The following is a 25342-nucleotide window of genomic DNA, read 5'->3' on the forward strand; positions in this document are numbered from 1 at the left end:
TATGTCTTATATTTTGTATATATTTTACGTCAAAAAAAAAAAAATAAAATAAAAATAAAACAATTCAATAATTAATTATTAAAATATAACGGGCTGGGGAATATATAAAATAAATTAACTAATACACATTTTTTAATATAAATATATAAACTTGAATGATTTTAATTTTACTTTAAAATATAAGCCACTACATATATGTAAATATATAAATATATAAATATATATATATATATATACAATTTTATGTGCGGTTGTAAAAATAAGTGTGTCTCCTTTTTATCTTTTATATAATAATTATATGTGTACACATCGTTTGGATAAATAAATATGAAATTTAGAACACTTTAATTATTAAATATTCTCATCGTATATAAAAATATGAAACAATAAAATAAGAATATAAAATATTAATAAAAGCAGATAAAATAGAGCAAAAAAAAAATAAAAAAAGAAAAAAAAAAAAAAAAAAAAAAAAAAAAATTAATTTTATATAACTTGTAGAACATAAAACAAATAACAAATTCTAATATGGAAAAAATATATATATATATATATATATATATATATATATATTTTTATTTTCTTTTTTATTTTATTTTTTCATTGATATTTTATTATTTTATATACACACATATATCACATAAATATATATATATATCTTATGTGTATGCTTAAATATGCACATATACTTAATTCTATTATATCAAAAAGATATAATACTTCTATTTAAAAATGTATACAAAGCATATCATATAACTAATATGAATATTCTTATTTATTCTTTATTTACCTTTATTCTTATTGAAATATACATTATTTTTAAGAACAATATTGTTCTAGCTTAAAATAACATATTATTATCAAAAAAAGGAAAAAGAAAAAAAAAAAAAAAAAAAAAATGATGTATTCATAAACAAACAAATAATCAAATAAATAAATAAATATATATATATATATATATATATATATATATATAGAATTAATATATTAAAAATATATTTTAATGTGCTTTTATAAAAAAAAAAATAAAATAAAATTTTATTGATAATAATATTTAATTCTTTTCTTTTATATAGACACAATTTTTTAATATTTTATACATATATATTCAAATAAATATAATAATGTAGATATAATACGTGTGTATATTTTTAATATACTGTTTATATATATAATATGAAAATATGAAAAAGACATATATAATATAAGAAATAAAAAACAAATTAAAGAAAATTATATACATATATATATAAATTATACAATGATAAAAATAAAAGATTCAACTACATAAAATCTATGTCTATATATATTACATACAATATAATATAAATATTATCTCTATGGATTCATATACATGTAACGTATTTATACTTTGTTATTTTTTTATATGATTAATAAAACATTAATATTATGTTGGTGTCTTAAAAAACTAAATAACCTCAAACATTAATGTATAATATATTATATATATATATATATATATATATATATATATTGAGTGTAAGATATATCATATATATTAATTAACAATAAATTATTTATAAAACACATTATTTTCTATTGCACAATAAATTTATTATAATAATATATAACTTTCTTTTTTCTAATTAGGTGTCATCATTATAAATATTATAATTTATAATATAAACAAAAAAAAAAAAAAAGAAAAAAAAAAAAGAAAAAGAAAAAAGAAATAATAATTAAATAATGTGAAAATTAAAAGTACATATATAAACATATAACATATAGATATTAATACATACATATATATATATATTTTTTTAAATACTTTTAACCATTTTGAAAAGAAAAAAAAAAAATAGTGAATGAAATTAATAAATTAATAAAATCATTCTTTTTTATTTTCTTTTAATTATAGATATTATTACAAAAATAATAAATATATATATTTATTTTATTATATAAGTATAAAAACCATTATTAAATATCATGGTACTTTTTTTTTTTCTTTTTACATATATTTTATTATATATAATATATATTACAATATATTTATATACATATATTATAATATATAAAATCTAATTCACAAAATATAGAAAAAAAAAAAACATATGGATAAATTACATTTCAAATTAGAAAAAAATAATAAAAAAAAAAAAATTAATATTTAATTATAATATTACAATAATACTATAAATATTAATAAAATATATAAAACCTTATAATTCTACAAATTTTTAAAAAGATCTAAAAATACATTATATATATAAATATATAGTAGTAGTTTATTTACTAATAATAATATATTTTTACTATATTTTTCTCATATAAATATAACGTTATTTATTGCATCTTTATGTGGGTTGACCATATCTACTATATATGCATGTTGATACAAAAAATAGTTAAAATTATTAAGGGAAAAATTATTATATATATAAAATATATGTATATATTTATTATATATATATATATAAATATTTTGTTGCTTTATATGCAAAATATATATATTATTATATAATAAGTATTTTATTTATGGTCTTATTACATATATGTTATATTATATATATGATGAAATTATATATAAATCATATTTTTTAAATATATACAAAATATTTATATATATATTTATATAAGGAAAAACTGTCCCATATCAAAAAAAAAATATATATATATAATAATATATATATAATATAAAAGAGTATATATTTAAATTTATATAATATATATATATAAGTGAATGTATTATGTATTTATTTATGTATGTATGTAAAATTTATGATTTGCTATTAAAAAAAATATATTACATTTAATATTTCATAATAAAATTATCGCCACATAATAGATTATATGAAATAAAAAAAAAAAAAAAAGCTATACATATAAAAAATTTTATAAAAATGATAATAAGATATATATTATAATGAAATGATTACATATATGATGGATAATATAAAAAAAAAAAAAAAAGAAAAAAAAAACTTATAAAATATATGTAAATAATTACGTTCAATATAATAAGCATTTAATTTATAATAAAAAAATAAAATAAAATAAAATAAAATAAAATAATAAGGTTAACTTTAAAGAAAAACAAAATACTTCATATTATATAACACTACAAAAATGAAAATTTAATGTATACCAACCTTATGTATATTTTTATTTTATAATAAAAGAATGTTTATTCTTATTTTCTTTTTAATATAAAACATAACGGCATATTATATATATATATAAAATATATATATAATATATATAATATATGCATATATCTTTTCCTTTTTTTTTTTTTTTATGAATATTTTTGGTTTAAAATGAAATATGAAAAAAAATATTGGAATGATAAAGGGAAAAAGAGAAATGAGAAACAATTAAATGATGATAATTATAGAAATAATAGAAAATATCAAAATGATAGTGGTTATAATAAAGTGAATAATAATAATAAAATGCAAGGAGAAAAAGGAACTTATAATAATACACCCTTTTTAGGAAATATGAAAAATAAAAAATATAATTATGAAGGAAATACAATTGGCTTTGATAAAAGGAATAGCAACCATGAATATAATCCATCCTTTAATAAAAAAGGTGGGATGCATCAAAAATCAAAAAATCCGAATTTATATTATCAAGATAAATATGGTAGAGAAAATAAAGAGAGATCTCCTAGATATAATTATAATCGTAATAAATATAATAAGAATTATTCTAGTGGTGATCATATAAATAATAATGAAAATTACAATAATGAATATTATAATAATTATATGGATGATGGTAATAATAATAATAATAATTATATAGATGATGGTAATAATTATATGGATAATAATAATAATTATAATTATATGAATGATCAGGGCAAAAACATCCCTGATATTAGACAAGAAGATATCAATATAGAATTAAATAAATTACATAGAGATCTTCACAATTTATTATTTACATCATCAAAAAATAATAATATAAATAATACAAATGAAAATAATAATTTAAATATAGGTGATCCTATGTTCTTACATAATATTATGACAAAAAATAATCAAGAGAATTTCGATAATATGGAACCTCTAACAAACTTTAATGATTCTCAGAATGATTTCAACAAAAATTTTGGGGATTTTTTTAATTCTTATGATATGAATGCTAAATATAAAGAAAAAAATATAAGAGGAGCAGAAAATTACGAAAAGGATGGAAATGAAGTGAATCCATATGGTAAACATTATAACTATAATGTTAATGATCAAAGTGGTCATAATTATCAATACGATAATGATAATAAAAATAATAACCATAATTTAAATAATAAGGGAAATTTTATTAAAAGTAATACTACTACTAATAATAGTGATGTATTAACTCAATTGTCCATATTAAGAAATATTCCTTTTAATAATTCAATTGATGAAGAAGAAGAAGAAGAAAATGATAAAACTAGCACGAATGAGAAAACAGCTATGATATTAAATGATTTAAAAAAATGTCTTAATAAAAATGACTCGAATATATATACAAATACTGACAACACGTTAAGTGGTATATCAAATGAAGGTGAAGAATATATATATGAAAATGATATGATGAAAAATCAATATGTAGACAAATTACATAGCAACCACCACAATAATAATAATAATAATTTTCATATGTATCAAGAAAAAAATGATAATAATTTAAAATACCAAAGTGGTATGTATAATTATTATAAAAATGATAATAAGTCATTAGAAGAATCCTCCATATCTAATGGTAGTAGTGTTGAAGATACAAATGAATATAAAAACAAAAAAGAGGAGGAATATAGCTATAACGATATGTTATTTCCAAAATCTAAAATTGAAGAATCCTTAAGAGTATTAAATACATTACAAGTAGATATAGAAAGAGTTTGTTGTTACATAAAACATTTTATAGAACCACCTGAACCATTATTTGAAGTTATGATTAATGTATTTATAGATAAAAAAGTTAGTGTAACTTCTAAAATGGCTATATTTTATGTATATAATCATTTAATTCAAGAATTAAGAAATAATTTAAAAAACGATTTGATAAAATTTAATTCCATAGCAGATAAAGGATTACATATATTTGTTATTCCTGTATTAAGACATATATTAGAAGAACGAGGTTATGAAGAAATGATAAATAAATTTTTTAGGTGTATAGGTATTTGGAATGATCGAAATGTATATAGTAAAATTGTATGTGATCAATTAAAATCCTTACAAAAAAATCCAAATAAAAAAATAGATTTTTCTATGAAACATCCAGGATATCAAGCACATAGTTTATTATCTAATGAGTTATCAAAATTTTTACCTATAAATTTTATATTAAAAATGCCGAGTACTAATAATGAACATAAAAAAGCTTTACAAAATAAAATATTAACTGCCTTATTTAATAATATATCAAAAGAAACCTTAAAAGAATTTCAAACGAACGATATAGAAGAAGCATCCAAACTTTCTGATAAAGTTATGAGAATGTTTGGACAAGAATTAGTGTTAATTAATTCTCAAATACTTGAACTATCCTCTTTGATAACAGACAATAATAATCACTTAGTAAAGATACAGAATGCCTTGGAAAAGTTAAATGAATAAATTCAGTTTTTTATGTTATACATCATAAATTAAATTTTTTTTTTTTTATATACGTGATTTAATATATATTATTTATTTATTCATATGTGATTTAATTTGATATATAAATAAATATATATATATATATTAATATTTATTTCCCATTTTAGCTAGCTGCCTTATTTTATATCATTATGCCATACACATATAATAATACATTTATGTATAATAAATATGTGTTGCAATTTATTTATATTATTGTTTTGGTTTAATTTATTATTATTTTTTTTTAAGTTGATATATTATATATATATATATATATATATAATATGTCTGTAATTTGAAAATTAATTTTTTCTAATTTTTTCTTATTCTTTCTTATTTTTTCTAATTTATTATTATTATTTTTTTTTTTTTTTTTAAAGCTAATTAGTAATTTATTTTTTAATTAATTTAAATGTTTATGAATTCACCATATATGAAATATATATTATTCAATTAACAAAAAAAGAAAGAAATAAATAATATAGAATAGAATAAAACAAAACAAAACAAGATAACATTTGCAAAACAATAAACAACAATAAATATATATATATATATATATATATATATAAAATAATGAAATACTATTATATACTATCAATTTGTGAAGTATAAATAATATCAGGATCGATATGATCAAGAAAATAATAAAAATTAGTTATAGGTCTTTTTACTTCGAGAATCTCCTTATATCATTTAGTTCCATTTTCTTCTCCATTCCCTGTAAAAAATAAAAAAAGGTGTAAATTAAATAAATAAATAAATATATATATATATATATATATATATATATATATATATATACATATATATATTATTATTATTATATTTTATGTATTCCTTTATTTCTTTATATTTTTCCATTTTGCCCTTTTTATGCTTACGATGAGACAAGTTGGATGTTCAAAGAATGAGCCAATGATCGTTTCCACAATTCTCTGGTATAATCATCAAAGAGGACCATTTTAATATTTTTTTCTGTAAAATCTTCATTATTTTTGATTTTAAATTGTATTTCAATAATGCTTTCATTATTATTTACAAATTTAATTTTACTTAAATATTCATTATCATATTTATGAATATGCTTGAGAAAAAATTTGTTTGCATTTGAATATCTTTCTGTTTCATCGTATACTTCACTTTTACTAATAATTTCACTTTCTCTTTGTTGGCTTTCTATACTATTTGTGGACATATGTGTTGAAAGTATTTGTTCATTTGTAAATTCTGTATTATTACATGAATAATTATATTTAATAGTATTTCTGATTGCACACTTTCTAGCAAAAGATATATTTTCAGCATTGCCAATATTATTATTAGATGTAATTCCTAAGATATTATTTAAATATATTTTATCATTTTTAATAACTTGATCTTTTGAGTTCATATATTCATCATGACTATCTATACTAGATTCCACATAAAGATGAATATCATTTTTTTCTTCTTCTATAAATGGACTTAGAAATATCCAATGTTTAAAATTGAATTTAAATACATAAAAATGTTTTTTTGTTAGAACAAAAAATAATAATATTCTTTTATTTTTTGACTTTTTATTTCTTCTAAATATATTGAAATCTTCATCATTGGATTGTATATTACAATTACTTTGAATATTATCATCAGATTGGTTATATTTTTCTGTATAGCTACTATAACTTAATAATGAATCATTACTATTAAAATTATCTGATATATTATTAGAATAAAATGTATCTTCATCATAATCTTGTCTTTTTTCTATATTATTTTTAATTTGTTCTCTTTTTTTTTTTTTTTTTTCTCTCATATCTTTATATTTCATATAATCACTTGGACTTACTTCTTTATAGGCAAAAGTAGAAATAAGTATATTTTTCGTATTCATATAAGATTTTAAATTATTCATAATAATATTATCTTGTATTAAATCAACTCGATTTTCATATGTATTACCAGATAAAAACTGTGCATAACTTACAATATTATTTTGAAAATATTTATTCAAGCTAATAAATATATCATATGATTCATAACTTATATAATTATTATAATTTATATATCCAAAAATTACAAGATTATCGTTTATTTTACTTATACATATTCTTGTTAAGTCAACATATTTCCTTTCTGAATATATTATTAATTTTATATCTTTATCTTCAGTTATATTCTCTTCAAAGTTGTCTGGTATATAAACCAAATAATATTTATCTACTCCCAGTGCAATAAAATACCACTCAACACCTAAAAGGAGGAAATAAAATATATGAATAATATATATATATTATATATATATATATATGTATTTGTTTTTCTTTTTTTTTTTTTTTGCATTACTATTTTGCCTTATATATATTATGGGAGAAAGATGATATATTTGTGTGGGTGTTTTTGTCTCAAGAGATAACTGATTTTGTAGTACTATTCTAAGATATATCAATTTATTATAAAAAAAAAGTGAGTGAATTATTGATTTTCTGAATAATACCTTATGAATATACTTCTTATAATTTATAAAATAAAGAATAAAATATTTCAATTTTTTAGAAAAGCACATAAGATATGCTAATGTAAATAAGGTATAAAAAAATATGGTATGAATAAAAGAAAAATTTTTTTTATGATAAATATAAGAGGCATATATTGATCCATGATGAACACTATGAATATATATAAATAAATATAATAATAGGATAATATTATTTTTATAAAAAAAATGGAATAATGTACAATCTACACACCATTTTTGTATTTCTTTATATTGTGAGAATTGTATATATATTATTTTTTGTGTAAAATAATAAAAAAGCTTTGATAATTCAGCAAAGAAATATTGTTCCTTGTAAGATAAAATATATTCATTATTTCTTATTTTATTTATGAACACTCTAGATAATAATTTACAATAATAAAAAAATATATTATAAAAAAGTAACATATTCATTGATTCTACTGATGTAATATTCATTTTTAATATTTCACTATATAAACGAAAAAAATGTGCATATACATTACAATCATAAAAACTGCATTGATTTAAGACATTTAATAATGTTTTTATTACATGATTTCTTAATAAAAATTCTTTAACTTTTAAATAATATTCATTATTTATATTATTTATTATGATACTATAAAAAATTCTTAATATAGCATATAAAACAAATGATTCATTGATTTCACCCTTATTACTATTAATAAAAATACCTCTCTTATTAAATAATAATATATGATTATTATTTAATTTATGTTCATATATATTCTCTTTATTATATTTTAATAATTCACATGAAAATTTATCTATAATTGGCATATATACACTGTCTTCTGTAGAACAACTTGAAGTGCTATAATTCTCAATATTTGAAGAGTTATTATCACTAGAATGATTTTTTTTATTATTACTATAAATTGTATCTTTGTTGTTTTCATTTGTGTGTATATAATCACTAATATTATTCACACAATTTTTATATTTATTACTATTATTATATATATTATTATTATTATTACTAGTTATAGATGTTTTATTTTTTTTTGCAGATGTGTTATTATAACCAGATATATCCTCCCCCATATGCATCAATATTTCTGCTGAAACATCATTTTTTTCTTTTTGACTCAAAATTATATTATTCATTTCCATGTCTTCCCCTTGATACTGTTTACTACCTTTTAAATATTTGAGAGATTTTTTTTTTTTGACAACTTTTGGAATATCAAAGATATACTCAATATTTGTTCCAATTTCATTTTCTACAGATATATCAAAAGTTTGTTTAAAATTATTATTATAAAATTTTTGAATTAATTTTTTTTTTTTTTCTTTAATAATTCGTAAGTCTTCATTTAAAGAATTAAAAATAGATGATACATCAGGATCAATATGATTAAATGAATTATCATAAACATCATTTATTTTTTCTTTATTTCCATGTTGATAATTACCATAACTTATATCTTTATATGTTTTGTTTATATTTTTAATTTTTTGTTTGATTTGTTTTTCTTTTATTTTCCATTTCTTTATTTTTTTTTCATATTTTAATTTATGATATTTTAATACTCCTGGGAAATAATTTTCTTGTAATTCTTTTTTTAATTCTATAAAAATATCATTTTCTACAAATGTATATAAAATAGTAAAAAGATCTATCATATAATGTTTTAAGAACATATTAACTTGATATATATAATCTTGCTTATCCTGTTCATTTAGAAAATAAAAATATTGTAAAATTTTTTTTTTTTCCCAATGTTTTTCTTCCAGATCACAAAGATGAAATATATTAGTATCACATGTTGATTTAAATTGATAAAAATAACCACTACAAATATCAGCAATATTAATTAAAAGTCTTAATGTTACTTTTTTATTTTTTTTCATATTATTTTTCATTAAGGTTTTAAATATATTATCCATATTACAACACCATGTTCTTTCTATTAATATATCATAATCCATTTTTAGTTCATTATATAATTTATCTTCATTTGTTAAAATATGAATAAAATAATTCGAAATTAAATTATTTCTTAGAAAAACTCTCAAGTCTTTATAATGAGAACATATACATAATAACTTTACAATGATTTTATTTAGATCCATATAATAATCATTCTTATTATATAATATACCATATTCATCATTTATTTCAAACATATTTTTTTTATTTACAATTACATCATTTGTTTTTTTTTGTAATAATATATCTTTTAATAAAAATTCATTCATAATACGTAATAAGGATATAATAATCTGTTCAATATTATAACATTCAATAACTTTTTTAATATCTTCATTTTTTAAAACTTTGATATATATCATAACAGCGTAGTAATATATTTCTTTCCATTCATCATTAATATCAATAGACTTGTCGTGTAAAATGAAAAATATTTTGTGTAATTCTATTAAGCTATAATCCGTAAATGGGATGAAATAAATACATTTCAATAACTTTATGATAATCTGTGTATTCTTCATCTCTATAAAAAAAAAAAATAAATAAATAAATAAATAAATAATATGTAACGACAACAAGGTGGTTACATAAGAATAATATATATGTATGTATATATATATATATATATATATATATCCTTATGTGTATGTTTAGTTTTATATACATTTTGTTGTGCATATAGACATATTGTGGAATGAAAAAAAATTACCTAAACACGTAATCAAATAATTATTGACATCACTATTTCTAAACTGCTTTTTCACTTTAATTGTGTATTTATCAATTTGTTTTTGAAAAAAGAATGTTACAATATCTAACGTATTTTCAACAACTTTATATAAATATGGCTGTATAACATTCTGTTCATTATTATTTTGCATATTATATGTATTTAAGATATTATAATATTTGTGTCCAAATAATAAAGGCAGAATTATTTTTAAATTATTACTGTTATTTAATATATAGTTGATATTATTTTTATATATATCTTCATTGCTTAAAAATATTAAGAGACCATCTAATGAGGCACTTAACAAATAAGGATTTCCATTTTCCATTTTAATACAAATTAAAAATAAATCAATATAATGATATGAGTTACATAATTCGAATAAACATTTTTCATTGTACTTACACATACTGTTCAATGTTGATATTATAATATTTGCAAAAAGGGACTGTTTTGTTGATATTTCTTGAATATTTATATTAATTATACTTTTGATTTTTTTAAAATAAAATTGTGAATGCATTTTATCGTTTATTAAAATTTCACAATGTTTTATATAATTATTACATAGGTGGGATACAATTAAATAAATATCTTCCATGTAATTTGGAACTTGATCAAAGTTTTCCTCTTCTCTATTTTTCATTTCTTCGGTTAATATCTAAATGGATAAAATGTAAATAAATAAATAAATACATACATACATATATATATATATATTTAATTTTAAACATATAAAGAATATTAATTATTTAAACAGTTGGAATGTATCCTCATAAAAATACAAATATACATCATATAATATTTACCTTTAACAAACCTTCGTCATACGCTATTATGCAATTTTCTTTATCTAGTGTTAAAATAGATAATAATTTTAAGGCATCTTCATTCAGTTTATTTCTTAAAGAATCAATGACTTTATTTATGCAGTTACTAAAACTTCCTGCAATGAACTTATCTTTTGGCAGGTGAGCCAGACCCTTAAAAATATTACATAGTGTTTCATTCTAAAATAAAGAAATTATGTACATAATATGTATTTTACTTTACATATTAATATATACACACATATATATGTATACATATATATATATATATATATATATATATATATATATTTATATTATTTATTATTTATTACTTCTTTAAGGTTAAGTATAGTTGCTGATATTATTTCCTCAAAGACAGAATAAATATAATACTTATACTCTTGATTATTTTGTAAATTACATAATATATGTAATATCCTAATATTTAAATTATAATCATTTATAAGAACCAATTTTGAAATTGAATAAATAAATGTACTTCTAATATCTTCATATTTTTCTAAAACTATTAATATTCGATCTACAATTTGATTTATTTTCTTCTCTTTTTCTTCTAAATCTTTTTGTTTTTTTGAAAATAATAAACTTCTAAAATTTACTGGATCTTCATAACATAATGTAGTTAATTCATTTAATACGTTCACATATTTCCAATATGAATTTTCATGTACTAATATTCCTTCAATTAAATTCAATATATTTTCAGCATGACTAAAATCATCATCTTTTATATCATTTAAAGTGCTTATGTTATTTAAAATTTTTTTAATCATTAGATTAGCATAATAAGTAGTATAATTCAATTATCTATTTTGAGGTAATGCTTACAATTATTATAAAAAAAAAAAAAAAAAAAAAAAAAAATATGCATATCTTTTTTCCAGGTTTAAAAAAAATATATATATTTATATGTATGTGTGTGTGTATTTATGAATGAATACACTTTTGTGATTTTATTTAAAATGGATATATCTTTTATTTATTCAAACAATCAGAAAAGCAAAAAAAATAAAATAAAAAGAATTCATAAAATAATACAAATATGGGAATATAAAAAAAAATTGTATATTTTAAGAACAAATGATATATATGTATACACATTAATGGAAATTGAAGCAAATAAATAAATGAAACAAAAAAAAAAAAAAAAAAAAAAAAAGTGTAATTTTGTTAGTCATATATAAATATATATATATATATATATATATATATATAAAGGTATAATATTTTAAACAACATAAAATTACAAAAACATTAAATGTTTATATTTTAAATATACGTTTTTATTGATATTGGAACTAAAAATGTGTACCTAAAAAAAAATTTTGTTCCAATTATTTTCTGTATACCCATTGTGACAGAAAAAAAATAAAATAAATCTATCTTGATCTAATAATTATATATATAAATATATATAAGAACATATTTTTATTCCTTAATATATTTAAAGAACACTCAATTTATTTGTTTATACCTTTAACTTAAAACTATTACCAATCCTAAATATTACATATATATATATTATATCCTTTTGTGTCATTACAAAAAAATAACAGGTTGTGTGATATTACAACTTTTAAATAAAATAACTGACTTCATATTAATATTTTTCAATCATTATATTTTGCACAAAATATATTAAATAATATTCCAATGCCCAAACTGGTTTACAAAAGAATATATATATTATATATATGTATATATATTTATTTATTCATATAAGAATAAAATTATTTATAAAAGAACAAGGAATCTTTTATCTAGTCCTTCAATTTTTAAAATATTAAATAGTTTTTTATATTAAAAAGCATTTAAAAGTATAAATATTAAATCTTTAAAAAGATCAAACATACATATTTTTTTTTTTTTCTTATCATAAGATATATAAATAAATATATAATAAAATGCATACCGTTTTTTTCTACAGTTGTCTGCGCAAAATAAAAAAAAAAAATAAAAAATAAAAAAAAATAAAAAAAAATAAAAAAAATAAAAACACATATATATATATATATATATATATATAATAAAATTTTAAGGTATCATTTTCATATGTCTACTAATTTTTTTTTAATTTTTTCTTTAAATTGTTAATAGTTCATATTTATATTTTAAAATTAATGAGTTATTAAGTACATAAACATATATAACACATTTTGTCTTTATTCCATCCAAAAAAAGAAAGAAAAAAAAAAAATGTACTCCTCAAAATATAGAAATTATATATATGGGGAAGAGAAATATCCTCAACATATAAATAAAAAATTATATGTGAATGAACCGTTAAATTCTTATCATCACATTTATAAAAATAAATATTATGACACAAGACCTAAAGTAATACATAATAAAAAATTTTACTATGACAACATTGGTATGTCAAATAATGAACAATGTTTTCACAATAAATATAGTAACAATTTTATAAATAATAATAATATAGAATATGAAAATAATTTAACATATGTAAAGAAGCGATATAATAATAGGAACAATAGTTATAATAATAAACATGGCATGCATCTTTATCCCTCAAAAATAGAAAAATGTCATAAGGATAATTTAAACCCTATTCGTGGTGACAAAAAAAAAAATAGATATACTCTTCACATTGGTAATAAAAAAAATAGTTTTGAATTACCTTCTAAATGTGAAGGAATATATAATAATCATGATAAATTTCAAAAAAATATGGATGAAAAAAATAAAGATATTAAATGTATATCAATAAAAACTGTTATCAATAAACCTAATATAAAAAAAATACCTTTCATTAATTATGATACACAAAATTATCATATTAAATTAGGTTGCTGGAACTTTGGAAATCCATTAAAATTATTTTCTAAGATTGAAAGGTATAAACAGAATATAAAAGAAAAATATTATGAAAATAGAAAATACTGTAAAAATATATCAACAATAAATTCGTTTAATAAATATTTATGTAATGAATATTTTTATATTCCAATAACAGATAAAAATTATTTTAAAAATAAATCTTTATTAAACAAAAATAATAAAAGCTATCCTGTAAGTGACTTTCAAAAGGTAAATTTGAAACCAATAACAGGATTTATACAGTCATATAAAAAAGAAAAAGAAAAAAAAAAAAAAAATCGACAACATGCCATTATAAAAATATCCAATGTTCCATATATTATTAATGATTATAAAAAAAAATATTTGAAGAAACATAAACATATGGAAAATATAAAGGCATTAAATCTAAAAGAAATGAATTTTGATATGCAAAAAAATATAAATGATATTCCTAATTTACATAATACATGTGGACTTATAGCAACAATATCAAATAAATATGATGAACAAAATAATTCAAGAGGAGTAATAATAACATGTCAACAAAGAAATAAAAATAATAACATAAAAAAAAAAAAAAACTATTATATGGATCATAACAATAATGAGAATACCATAAAGGATAACAATCAAGTAAATATTAAATTCAATAATAATACTTTTGACAGATATAAAAAAAATGGAAATATTAATCATAATACATCTAATTTTATTAGAGGTGTAACAAAACATAGAAAAAAGAAGAAAAAAAAAAATCATAGGAATATAAATTTAATTAATGTCAAGAAATATAAAATTGGTTCAAGTAACTCAGAAGGATCAAAAAAATATCATATTACAAGTGAATCAATAAAAACAAATGGGTCCTTACATAATAAACATAAAAAAGAACAATTATATAATACATATAAAGAAAAAATTAATAATAAATATATGATTAATGAACCCATCAAAAGATATAGAATGAAAATTAAAACACACAAGAACAATCACAGCAATGAAAAAAATGCAAACTATAATGAAAATAGGAAATCCTCCAACGAATCATCATATTATGATAAAAAATATGTTATGAAATGTAAAGAAATAAAACAAAATACAAACAAAAATAAATCATATAGTATATCATCCTTAAGTAGTCAAGTTTCATTAAATAAACAAACAAGAAAAAAAACACATCATGTTAAAAATATTCATCATAAAATAAAAGGACCCAATTATCAAAAATATAATAAATATCATGAATATGGTACATATAATAAAAATCATAATACATTAAAAATGTATAAAAATAAAAATGATGGCCAAAAAAAATTAAAGGATTATTCTGATCATAATATAGAAAAAATTTATGCAAATAACAGTGATAATAATACATATACAAATACTTTATATAAATCTAATTATATAAATAAAGAAAATGCATATGATAATAAACAGAAGGAAGTACATCAAAAAGTACCATCCAAAATTTACGATGAAAATTATTCATGTCAAAAGGATGATAAATATAATTCTTATAAATTAAAAGGTTATGAATATAATTATAAAAATGTGGAAAATAATAAACCAAATTATAAAATTTATCGATATAACAAATTAAAAAATAATAAAATAAATGAAAGTGATATGTTAGAAAAGGAATATGATGAATATTTTCATGATAAATATTAATTTGAGATTTAACAAAAAATTTGGCCATATTATATAAATATAAATATATATATAAATATATATATATGTGTAATATTTTTACCATTTGTATAATTATATATTAATTAAAATATTAATGTGTCCTATTAATATGTCTTAAGTTTCAGTGTAAATAAAGATCAATATATTTTTTTTTTTTTTTTTTTTTTTTTTTTTTTTTTTTTTTTTTGTTGCATTTATATTACAGTTTATATAATTATAACTTAATTAAATATTAATATGTATTGTATAAAATAAAGAAAAAGGATAATTCCTTCTTTTAAATTGTTGCGAAGGATTATTATATGATATATATAAATATATATTATATAAATTTCTATGGTTTCATTAAAACTGTTGATTTATATATTCTTGTCTCATCCTTTGAAAAGGTTTTATTGATAAATAATAAAATATGACATAACATAACATAACATAACATAATTTAAATGTAAATATATACTTAATCCTATTTATATAATATTTGTCTACATGAAAAAAAAAAAGAAAAATTTGTGGAACACATTTCCAATTAATATAGAAAGTAAATATAATAAAATAAATGGTAAAAAGTGTAAATAAAAAAATGGTTAAAATAAGCATAAAAAGAATAACAATTATTAATATATATATATATATATATATATATATATATGTAATGATACAAATTAATGTTTGCATTCCTTCATTTGTTTAAAATAAATAATATAAATATGTATATATTTTATTTTTATATATGGACAGCAAGTTCATTATATATAATGATATTATATTAACAATTAAAAAGGTTTATTCTCATTTTATTATATTTCACGTTATATTATTTATAAGCAAGCATAGTTCAAAAATTAAAAATTTTTTTCATATAATAATGTTTGCAGGATATTAAAGAAAAATCCTGTCTAATATATATTATTATATTGCGATGATAACTGGAATTTAAGAAAACAACTAAAAAAAAATAAAGAGCAAATAAAAATTTTAAATAATAATATTGGTTATATAATATAATTTATATAAATTTACTTAACTACTATTATTTTGAAGTTGACTATATATCCAATTTTTTTTTTTTTTTTTTTTATATATACATTGTAGATATAATTCCATGTGCATATATTTAAATAAGTGAAATACGTAAATTGATATATTAAAAAAAAAAAAAAGAATTCATTCTTTTTTTTTTATGTTAATCATATATATATTTTTTAATTAATTGTTGTTACATAGATATTTGTCTATAACAACATATTTATTGTATATAATTTTTTTTTTTTTTTTTTGTCCTTTTGTTTAATATATGTTTACAAATTGTTTGTATTTTTTTTTTAAATTAATTGTTTAATGAAATATATATATATATATATATATATATATTTTTTTTTGTTGTGTCTTTTTCTTGAGAAAAAGAATCAGTTGGTTTAATTGATTTCATATATATATATATATATATATATATTTATATATTGTCATAATTGTATATTTGTTCTTTTTTTTTTTTATATATAACCCTAATTTTATTCTATAAAAAAAAAAATTAATATATCTCTAGATTTTAAAAATAACAATATAAATTATTTTAATTGTTAATTATGAAGGACATAAAAAATAAAATTCATTTAAGACATCGTTCGTTATATTCATCATCAAGTAATGACATTAAAAATAATTATGACTATATAAAACATCAACAATTTGATGATACAACTGAGAAAAAATTCAAGAGAGATGAATTTATAGAAAAAGATGAAAATGAAATTAATAAGATAAATGTAAGGATAAAGAAAAAAAAGTCTGTAGGAGAACCATTTTGTAAGAAAAATTTTAGATATAAAATGAATCAAAATGTAAGTGAAAAAAAACAGAAAAATTCTTTTATAAAAAATATGTTAAAAAAAGCAGAAGATATATTATATACACACAGAATAAATAATATAAATAATGAGAAGAAAAAGAAGAAAAATGGGGATACACCATATAATTTAAATTCATTATATTTATTGAATGAATATTTAAATGTTGAACCTACTAATAATGTATATTATAGACGTAGGACACCACACGAGACATGTCGTAGAAGTGATTTTAATGGTATAAATCTTAAACCTTTTGTTAGATATAAAAGTCTAAATATATTAGAAAAAGAAAAAAATAAAAATAAGGCAATCATAAAAATATCTAATGTAAATCCATATTATGTATATAATAGGGCTCATACAATGAAAAATCCTTCTCTCCATATAGATTCAAGAAATTCACATATAGCAAATGAAAACGTTCCTATTAACCTTATGAACAATAATATAAAGAATAATATGATTCATAACCATAATTATAATGATAATATTTTTGATTCGTGTCATCAAAATATGTTTAATAATTTTTATGAAACTCCTACTTTTGATATATATAAATATCCAGAAATTAAAAGAAGAAATACTATATGTTCTAGCCATTCAAAGTATAATAATATGTACCCACAACATTTAAATTTTCAAAGAGAGAATTATATATTAAATGGATATACACATAATACATGTCATAATAATAATAATAATAATATGGTTCGTAATAGCTATCCTTATTCTAATTGTGAGAATAGTAAAATATCAAATTATAATTCTTCTAATGATCATAAGAAAAAATTGAGAAAAGAAGAAAAAAATAAAAATACAATTTTTATTCATTATAATAATAAGAAAAATATTAAAAAGAATGATAGTATAAACAATATAAAAGATAATGATAATAATTCAAATAAAATAAGAACACATATATCTATTCCATTAAAAAAAAATACAAATCATATGAATCATAAAAAGGAATATCAGAAGGATAATAATGTTGATTATAGTGATAAGGAACATCATTCTTTTAAGGTAGATACAAGTAGAACAAATAATGTGTTACATAATAATAATAATAATAGAACAAAAAAAAATTTATATAATAATAAACAATTATATAATTCAAATGATAAACATAAATCCATTTGCACTAATTCTTCATATACAAAAAAATATTCAAACCTTAATAAAAGTTGTGATGATTTAGAAGAATATCCTATTTATTTTAAATATAAAAATGAAAAACAAAATTCTTCAAAAAATGCCCTCCAATTAAATAATCCTCTTTGTTCGAGTAATAAAAGCAATAATATATTTAATGAAGAGTTTAATAATAGTAGTTACTCAAATATATGTAGAGCTAGAGAAATGTCTGAACAAATATTTCAGATTGAAAATAATTTACCAAAAAAAATAATAAATAAAAAAAAATTGTCAAATAATACAATATGTTGTAGAGATGAGGATCATATAAAAAATTATAAAAGAGAAAATGAGGAAGATCGAAATTTTAAACGGTCACATAATAAAGTAAATAAAAAAAATAACAATAATAATAGTAGCACCAGTATTATTATTATTAGTAGTAGAAGTAGCAGCAATATTAATAATTCAAATGATGACACAAAAATGATTAAATATTCCTTATCACCAAAAAAAAAAACTCAAATGGAAAAGAAAAAAAAATTTAAATATTATCAAGGACATATGAATAAAAACAGGACAAATAATAATATTATATCATCATGTAATAATATAAAGTATGAAAAAATAAAGAATGAGGAAAAACATTTATATCACAAGGATAATAAATCTTATGAACAAATAAAGGATATGAATTATCCTTCAAATTATAAGAATAATAAGATTCTACAAAAACAATATAATACATATGAAAAGAATGAATTATTTAATGATTCTTATACTTTGAATGATAATCATTTGGATACCTCATTAAATAGAAAAGTAAAGTATCCAATTTTAAAAACAATTACAATTATTTCTGATGGCAAAAATGAAATTAATAAAAAATGTATAAGAGATAAGGTAATGCAAAAGGAAAAAACAGAAATTAACTTGTGGAGTGATAAACAATTTGATTCTTCAAAGGACAGTAGATATATAAACGAATTTAATATTTATGATAATAAAAATAAGGAAAAAAAGTATATGGATATAATTACTGAAGAAAATATTAAGAAGGATCAAAGAAATAATATTATTAGGAAGAATAAAAATAAAAGTAATAGTACACAATATAGTAGTAGAAATAATTTAGATATACATAAAAATAAAAAAGATAAAAAAGATAAAAAAGATAAAAAAAATTTATATGAATATTCACAAAATTATTTGCATGATAATTTTAAGGTTATACAAAATGAAAATAGAAAAAATAAATATACAACAAATAGTTCTCATGCTTCAGAAATTTTGAAAAACATTAATGAAGTACATAATTTACCTAAGAGAATTCTACATAGTGATAGCCATGATTTGCATGATGACAATAATATATATCATGGAAATTATTCATCAGTTGATTATAAAAAGTTTAATTCACAAGTAGAAGAATTAAATGATTCAAAAAGGTTTGATAGAAAATATACAGATGATAGTATAAAACTAGAAAATCTCAAATATGATAAAAATAATAAAGATGAAAAATATAAAGTGAATAATATAATGTTAGATAACAATACTTATTCTCATATATATGATAAACAAAAAAGCAAATCATACGTTAATATAAATAACAATGTCTTAAATGATAAAGAATATATAAAAAATAAAAACTCTTTAGACAAATCCTTTTCTAAATTAAACAGGAGCAATACAACACACTCTAGAGAGTCATCCATATATACATATGAAAATAAAAAATTTAAGAAAAGAGAAAAAAAAACAAAAGAAACTGAAAAAAATAATATAAAAAAAAACAATTTTGATATACAAAGGTATAATGAACCTAATGTTAATAAAAAGCAGTTAGAAATAAATGACAAATTATATGAACACACTTTAAATGAAGATATATTATATAAAAGTAATAATACATTAACATCTTCATTTGATGAAAATTCATATATTAAAGGAAAAAGGCAACTAATCGAATACTCAAATAGTGTCAATGATAATAATAAAAGGAATAACAGCACAATAATAAAAAGAAATGAATATACAGATGGAAATACAACTATTAGTACTAATAATTCATATACGCTACATGAAGATAATAACTTTAATCATTATCATTCCAAACATAAAAATATGGAATTGCAAAAAAATATGTCACAATATAATAATATTTCAGCACATCAAAATGTATCACATTTTAAAAATAATTTAAAACAATATACAAACCCAAATTATAAAAAAGAAAATTATCCATTAGTTAAAATATCAAATGGTATAAAAAAAAAAAAATATATATTAAATAATAAAAGGTCTGGTAATATAATATATAACAAATCATATTATAGTGAGGATGATACTAATAGTGAATTATATTCTAATAATACAAGTGAAGAAACAAAAAGAAAGGGTAAAGATATTACATGTGTTGAGGATCTTAACCAGTCTACAAACGACTATATTGATAGTTATAATTCATCAAAATGTATAAAAGAAAAGAGATTTGATAAAATAAAAACAAAAAGGAATAATTATATTGATGATGATAAATATATGTATACATATGATGATGTGGATGATGATAAATATATGTATACAGATGATCATGTGAATGATGATAAATATATATATACAGATGATGATGTTGATGATATTATATCTCTCTATAGTAATAATAATAAATCAGTATCCCAATATACAAAAGAGGAGGATGAAGTAAAAGACCCATATATAAGTAATAGAAATAAATACATTAAATTAAATAAAAAAATGGAAGGAACAAAAGATCATTTAGATAATAAACCTTATAATTCTTCAAAAATATATTCTTATTCGAAGATAAAAAAAAAATCTAATATTTTAAATTCCAAATCAAGTGATAATGAATACACAAATAAAATTAAGAACAATATAAGAAATGATCGAAATAATATTAGTAATAATAAAATTTATAATGATAAGAAATATGAAAGGGACAAATATAGTGACAGTAAATCAAGAGAAGTGAAACATAATATATTGATAGATAATATAAATTATGAAGAAAAAAAAAACAAATATCAGAGAAATAAAAAAAGTGTTAATCATGAATCATTTTTATCAACACATGAAGAGAGTAAATTTTTTAAGAACGATAAAAAGAAGAAGGAAAAAAATGATATAAGCAAAAATAATAGTAGAAGCAAATCAAGTTATAAAAAGGAAAGATATATTGATAATAGTAAAAATAAGAATTCATCACAAGAAAGATATGAAAATGCATCAGAAAGTGTAATAAAAAAAAAGGATGGTTGTTATAAAAGTTTACAAACACATGAAATTAATAAAAATATCTATTCTTCAAATAAAAGTAATGAAGAAAAAAAAAGTTATTTTTCAAGTCAATCTATATTATGTTCTGATAAAATGAAAAATACTTCTACACAACAAATAGATGGAGATACAATTAATAAAATTGTAAATCATTATGATGAAAAATATATAAAAAATATAAGCGATTTAGATATAGATAGAGATATAAGTGAAAAAGATAAAGTATATAAAAATTGTTATAGTTTAAAAGAAAATAAAATGATACAGAAGTATAGTTGCGCTGGTGAGAAAAATGAAGGTCATGACAACGTAGAGATATTTTATAACAATAATGAGAATGATATAGATAAATATGTAGGACAAGAAATACAAAGAAAAGATAACAATAATGAAATGAATAATAATTTTATTTCATCAGAAGATATAAATTTTAAAAATAATTTTGATACAACAGAACAGTATAATTATGGAGATAAAGCTAGTACACAATATAATATAAATGAAGATGAAAAAAAAAACAATGACATAAATAATATGTGTGTTAATACAATTTATAGTAATGAAGATGAAAATATATTTGAAGAACAAAAAAAAAAAGAAAATATTTATGGAAAACAATTAAAAAATAAGAATTTAATAAAAGAGAACTATTCGTTGGATATTCAAAATGATAAAACTAAACATATATATACTTCACATAATATTAAAAGTAATAATAATATATATAATTATCAGTTAAGTAGAGATAAATATTTACAAAGTAATTCAAATAATGATAAAGATATTTCATTTATGAAGGACAAAAATATAACTTCTTTAAATAAAAACGATATAAATTGTGATAAAGAAAAAAATATAAACAAAAATAAATATAATAAATTATTATCCAGTGATATATATAAAACTGATGGAAATACAAAAAAATTCAAGCAAAATTGTATTTCTAAAATTATTGAAGAACAAAACAAAAATGATCAGAAAAGTAATTATAAAAATTATACAGATAAGAAGGATAGTATATATTATAAAGATGAAATAATTCTACAGAATAATAATAAGGTATTAGATGAGTCATATGATAAGGATATTAACAATGAACATTCTAACAATATATATCATAATAATAATATTAAGTGTGAATCTTTGAAATCTAAGAATTATAATATAAATCATTCAAATGTTAACTATAACATAGAAGGAAAATATTTAAAAGGTGTTGTAGGAATAAATGAAGCAAATGAATATTTGAACAATCAATTAAATGTTCTATTGAAAGATAAGAATGAAATAAATCAAAATGAAAATAATAATATTGATAGGAATAATTCTCATAACAGCATTAACAACAGTGATTATAGTTCAAAAGAAAATCTTTATATTAATAAAAATGATGAGATACCTATACAATTTGAGAATTCGTACACCTCTCAAAAAATATATGATAAAAAAAAAGAAAATTTTATGATAGATAAATATATAGATAATTATAGTGATGATAAGAATAAAGGACCACATTTTTATGAGGAAAATATTAATTTATATAGCAAGAAATTAAGTGATATAAAAATTATAAATGGGAAGAATACTACAAATATGATTAATTCTCATGAAGTATTATTAAATAAAAATTTAAATAAAAGTATAGATATACCTAATCAGTTTAACGTTGATGAAAATAATACTTCAACATATATAAAAAAAAAGAAGAATATTGATAATAATGGTAGTATTATAAGTACAAATCAAAATAATACTATATATAACAACAATTATGATATATCTGTTGATAATATAAAAAGAGAATATATTGTTGATAATACAAGTATACATAACGTTTGCAGTTTAGATAATATTAAAGAACAAAATGTATTAAAGAAGCCCGTTTTAAATATAATAAGTGATGATGAGAATACAAATGAAAATAATAAAAAAGATACAGTGGAAAACGGTATACAACATTGTAATAATATATATACAATGAATGGTATAAAAACAAATAACTATATGATGCATAGTATTACAATGCCAAATATTTCTAATACAATAAATGATAAACATATGATATATACAAATAAGTTTAATGAAAAAAATAAAATGAATATATATAATCCTCAAGGTAATCAAATAATGTTGGGAGAACAAGGAAATTATAATAATTTATTTTATAATCCTAATATGGTAAATAATGGAAATATAAAAAGAATTTTATATAATAAAGCTCTTACTACTGCAAATATAGGTCACACACATAACAACAACAACAACAACAATAATAATATTTATAATAATAATAATAATATATTATATAATCAAATGAATAATGATGAATATAAGAATAACAAAATAAATACTATTGATTATCTAAATAAATATAGAAATATGCCCATGAATATTTCTACAGTAAATAAATCACAATATGCCAATCTTCAAAATGATAAACTGAATAATATATGCATACTTCCAGTGAACCCTAATATACAACAACATCCAATTAATTATAATATGAATACTAATTATATACCTAATAATAATATTATTTATAATAATAAATTATTTTATGATGAATCTGGAAAAATTTACATAAGAGGTGATGACAAGTCTTCTAATAATGGACCTCTGATATAAAATGCAAATAAGTTAACATAACAAGGTATATATATATATATATACATACATGAAAGTATAATATTTTTTTTTTTTTTTTTTTTTAACTAAATATTTATATGACATTTTTATTGAACCAACTATTTTAGTATATAACTTTAAATAAAATATATATTATGTATTTATGGATTGTTCCATGTTGTTATAGATAAAAAAAGAAAAGAAAAATATACAAAAAAAAAAAAAAAAAAAAAAAAAATATATACATATATATATATATATATATATATATATATACAAA

The 25342-nt window shown here is 18.0% G+C and overlaps 4 protein-coding genes across 4 annotated transcripts; 3 read left to right on the plus strand and 1 right to left on the minus strand.

Annotated features, from left to right (window-relative positions):
- Nucleotides 1-3281: 3281 nt before the first annotated feature.
- PADL01_1139000 (conserved Plasmodium protein, unknown function) lies at nt 3282-5582 on the plus strand (the record flags this gene model as incomplete). Its single annotated transcript, XM_028682865.1, has 1 exon — nt 3282-5582. The coding sequence occupies one exon, from the start codon at nt 3282-3284 to the stop codon at nt 5580-5582; it is 2301 nt and encodes a 766-aa protein (XP_028539101.1).
- Nucleotides 5583-6302: 720 nt separating this feature from the next.
- PADL01_1139100 (conserved Plasmodium protein, unknown function) lies at nt 6303-12402 on the minus strand (the record flags this gene model as incomplete). The annotated part of the gene is made up of 6 exons (XM_028682866.1): nt 6303-6327; nt 6491-7841; nt 7935-10586; nt 10773-11457; nt 11606-11806; nt 11941-12402. The coding sequence occupies 6 exons, from the start codon at nt 12400-12402 to the stop codon at nt 6303-6305; spliced, it is 5376 nt and encodes a 1791-aa protein (XP_028539102.1).
- A 1423-nt stretch (nt 12403-13825) lies between these two features.
- Nucleotides 13826-16126, plus strand: PADL01_1139200 (conserved Plasmodium protein, unknown function; the record flags this gene model as incomplete). The annotated part of the gene is made up of 1 exon (XM_028682867.1): nt 13826-16126. One exon carries the CDS (start codon nt 13826-13828, stop codon nt 16124-16126), a length of 2301 nt encoding a protein of 766 aa, XP_028539103.1.
- Nucleotides 16127-17736: 1610 nt separating this feature from the next.
- On the plus strand, nt 17737-25062 carry PADL01_1139300 (conserved Plasmodium protein, unknown function; the record flags this gene model as incomplete). The annotated part of the gene is made up of 1 exon (XM_028682868.1): nt 17737-25062. The coding sequence occupies one exon, from the start codon at nt 17737-17739 to the stop codon at nt 25060-25062; it is 7326 nt and encodes a 2441-aa protein (XP_028539104.1).
- Nucleotides 25063-25342: the final 280 nt, after the last annotated feature.

This window comes from Plasmodium sp. gorilla clade G2 (assembly GCF_900097015.1).
Source record: "Plasmodium sp. gorilla clade G2 genome assembly, chromosome: 11".
In the NCBI taxonomy this organism is placed as follows: Eukaryota; Apicomplexa; class Aconoidasida; order Haemosporida; family Plasmodiidae; genus Plasmodium; species Plasmodium adleri (nom. inval.).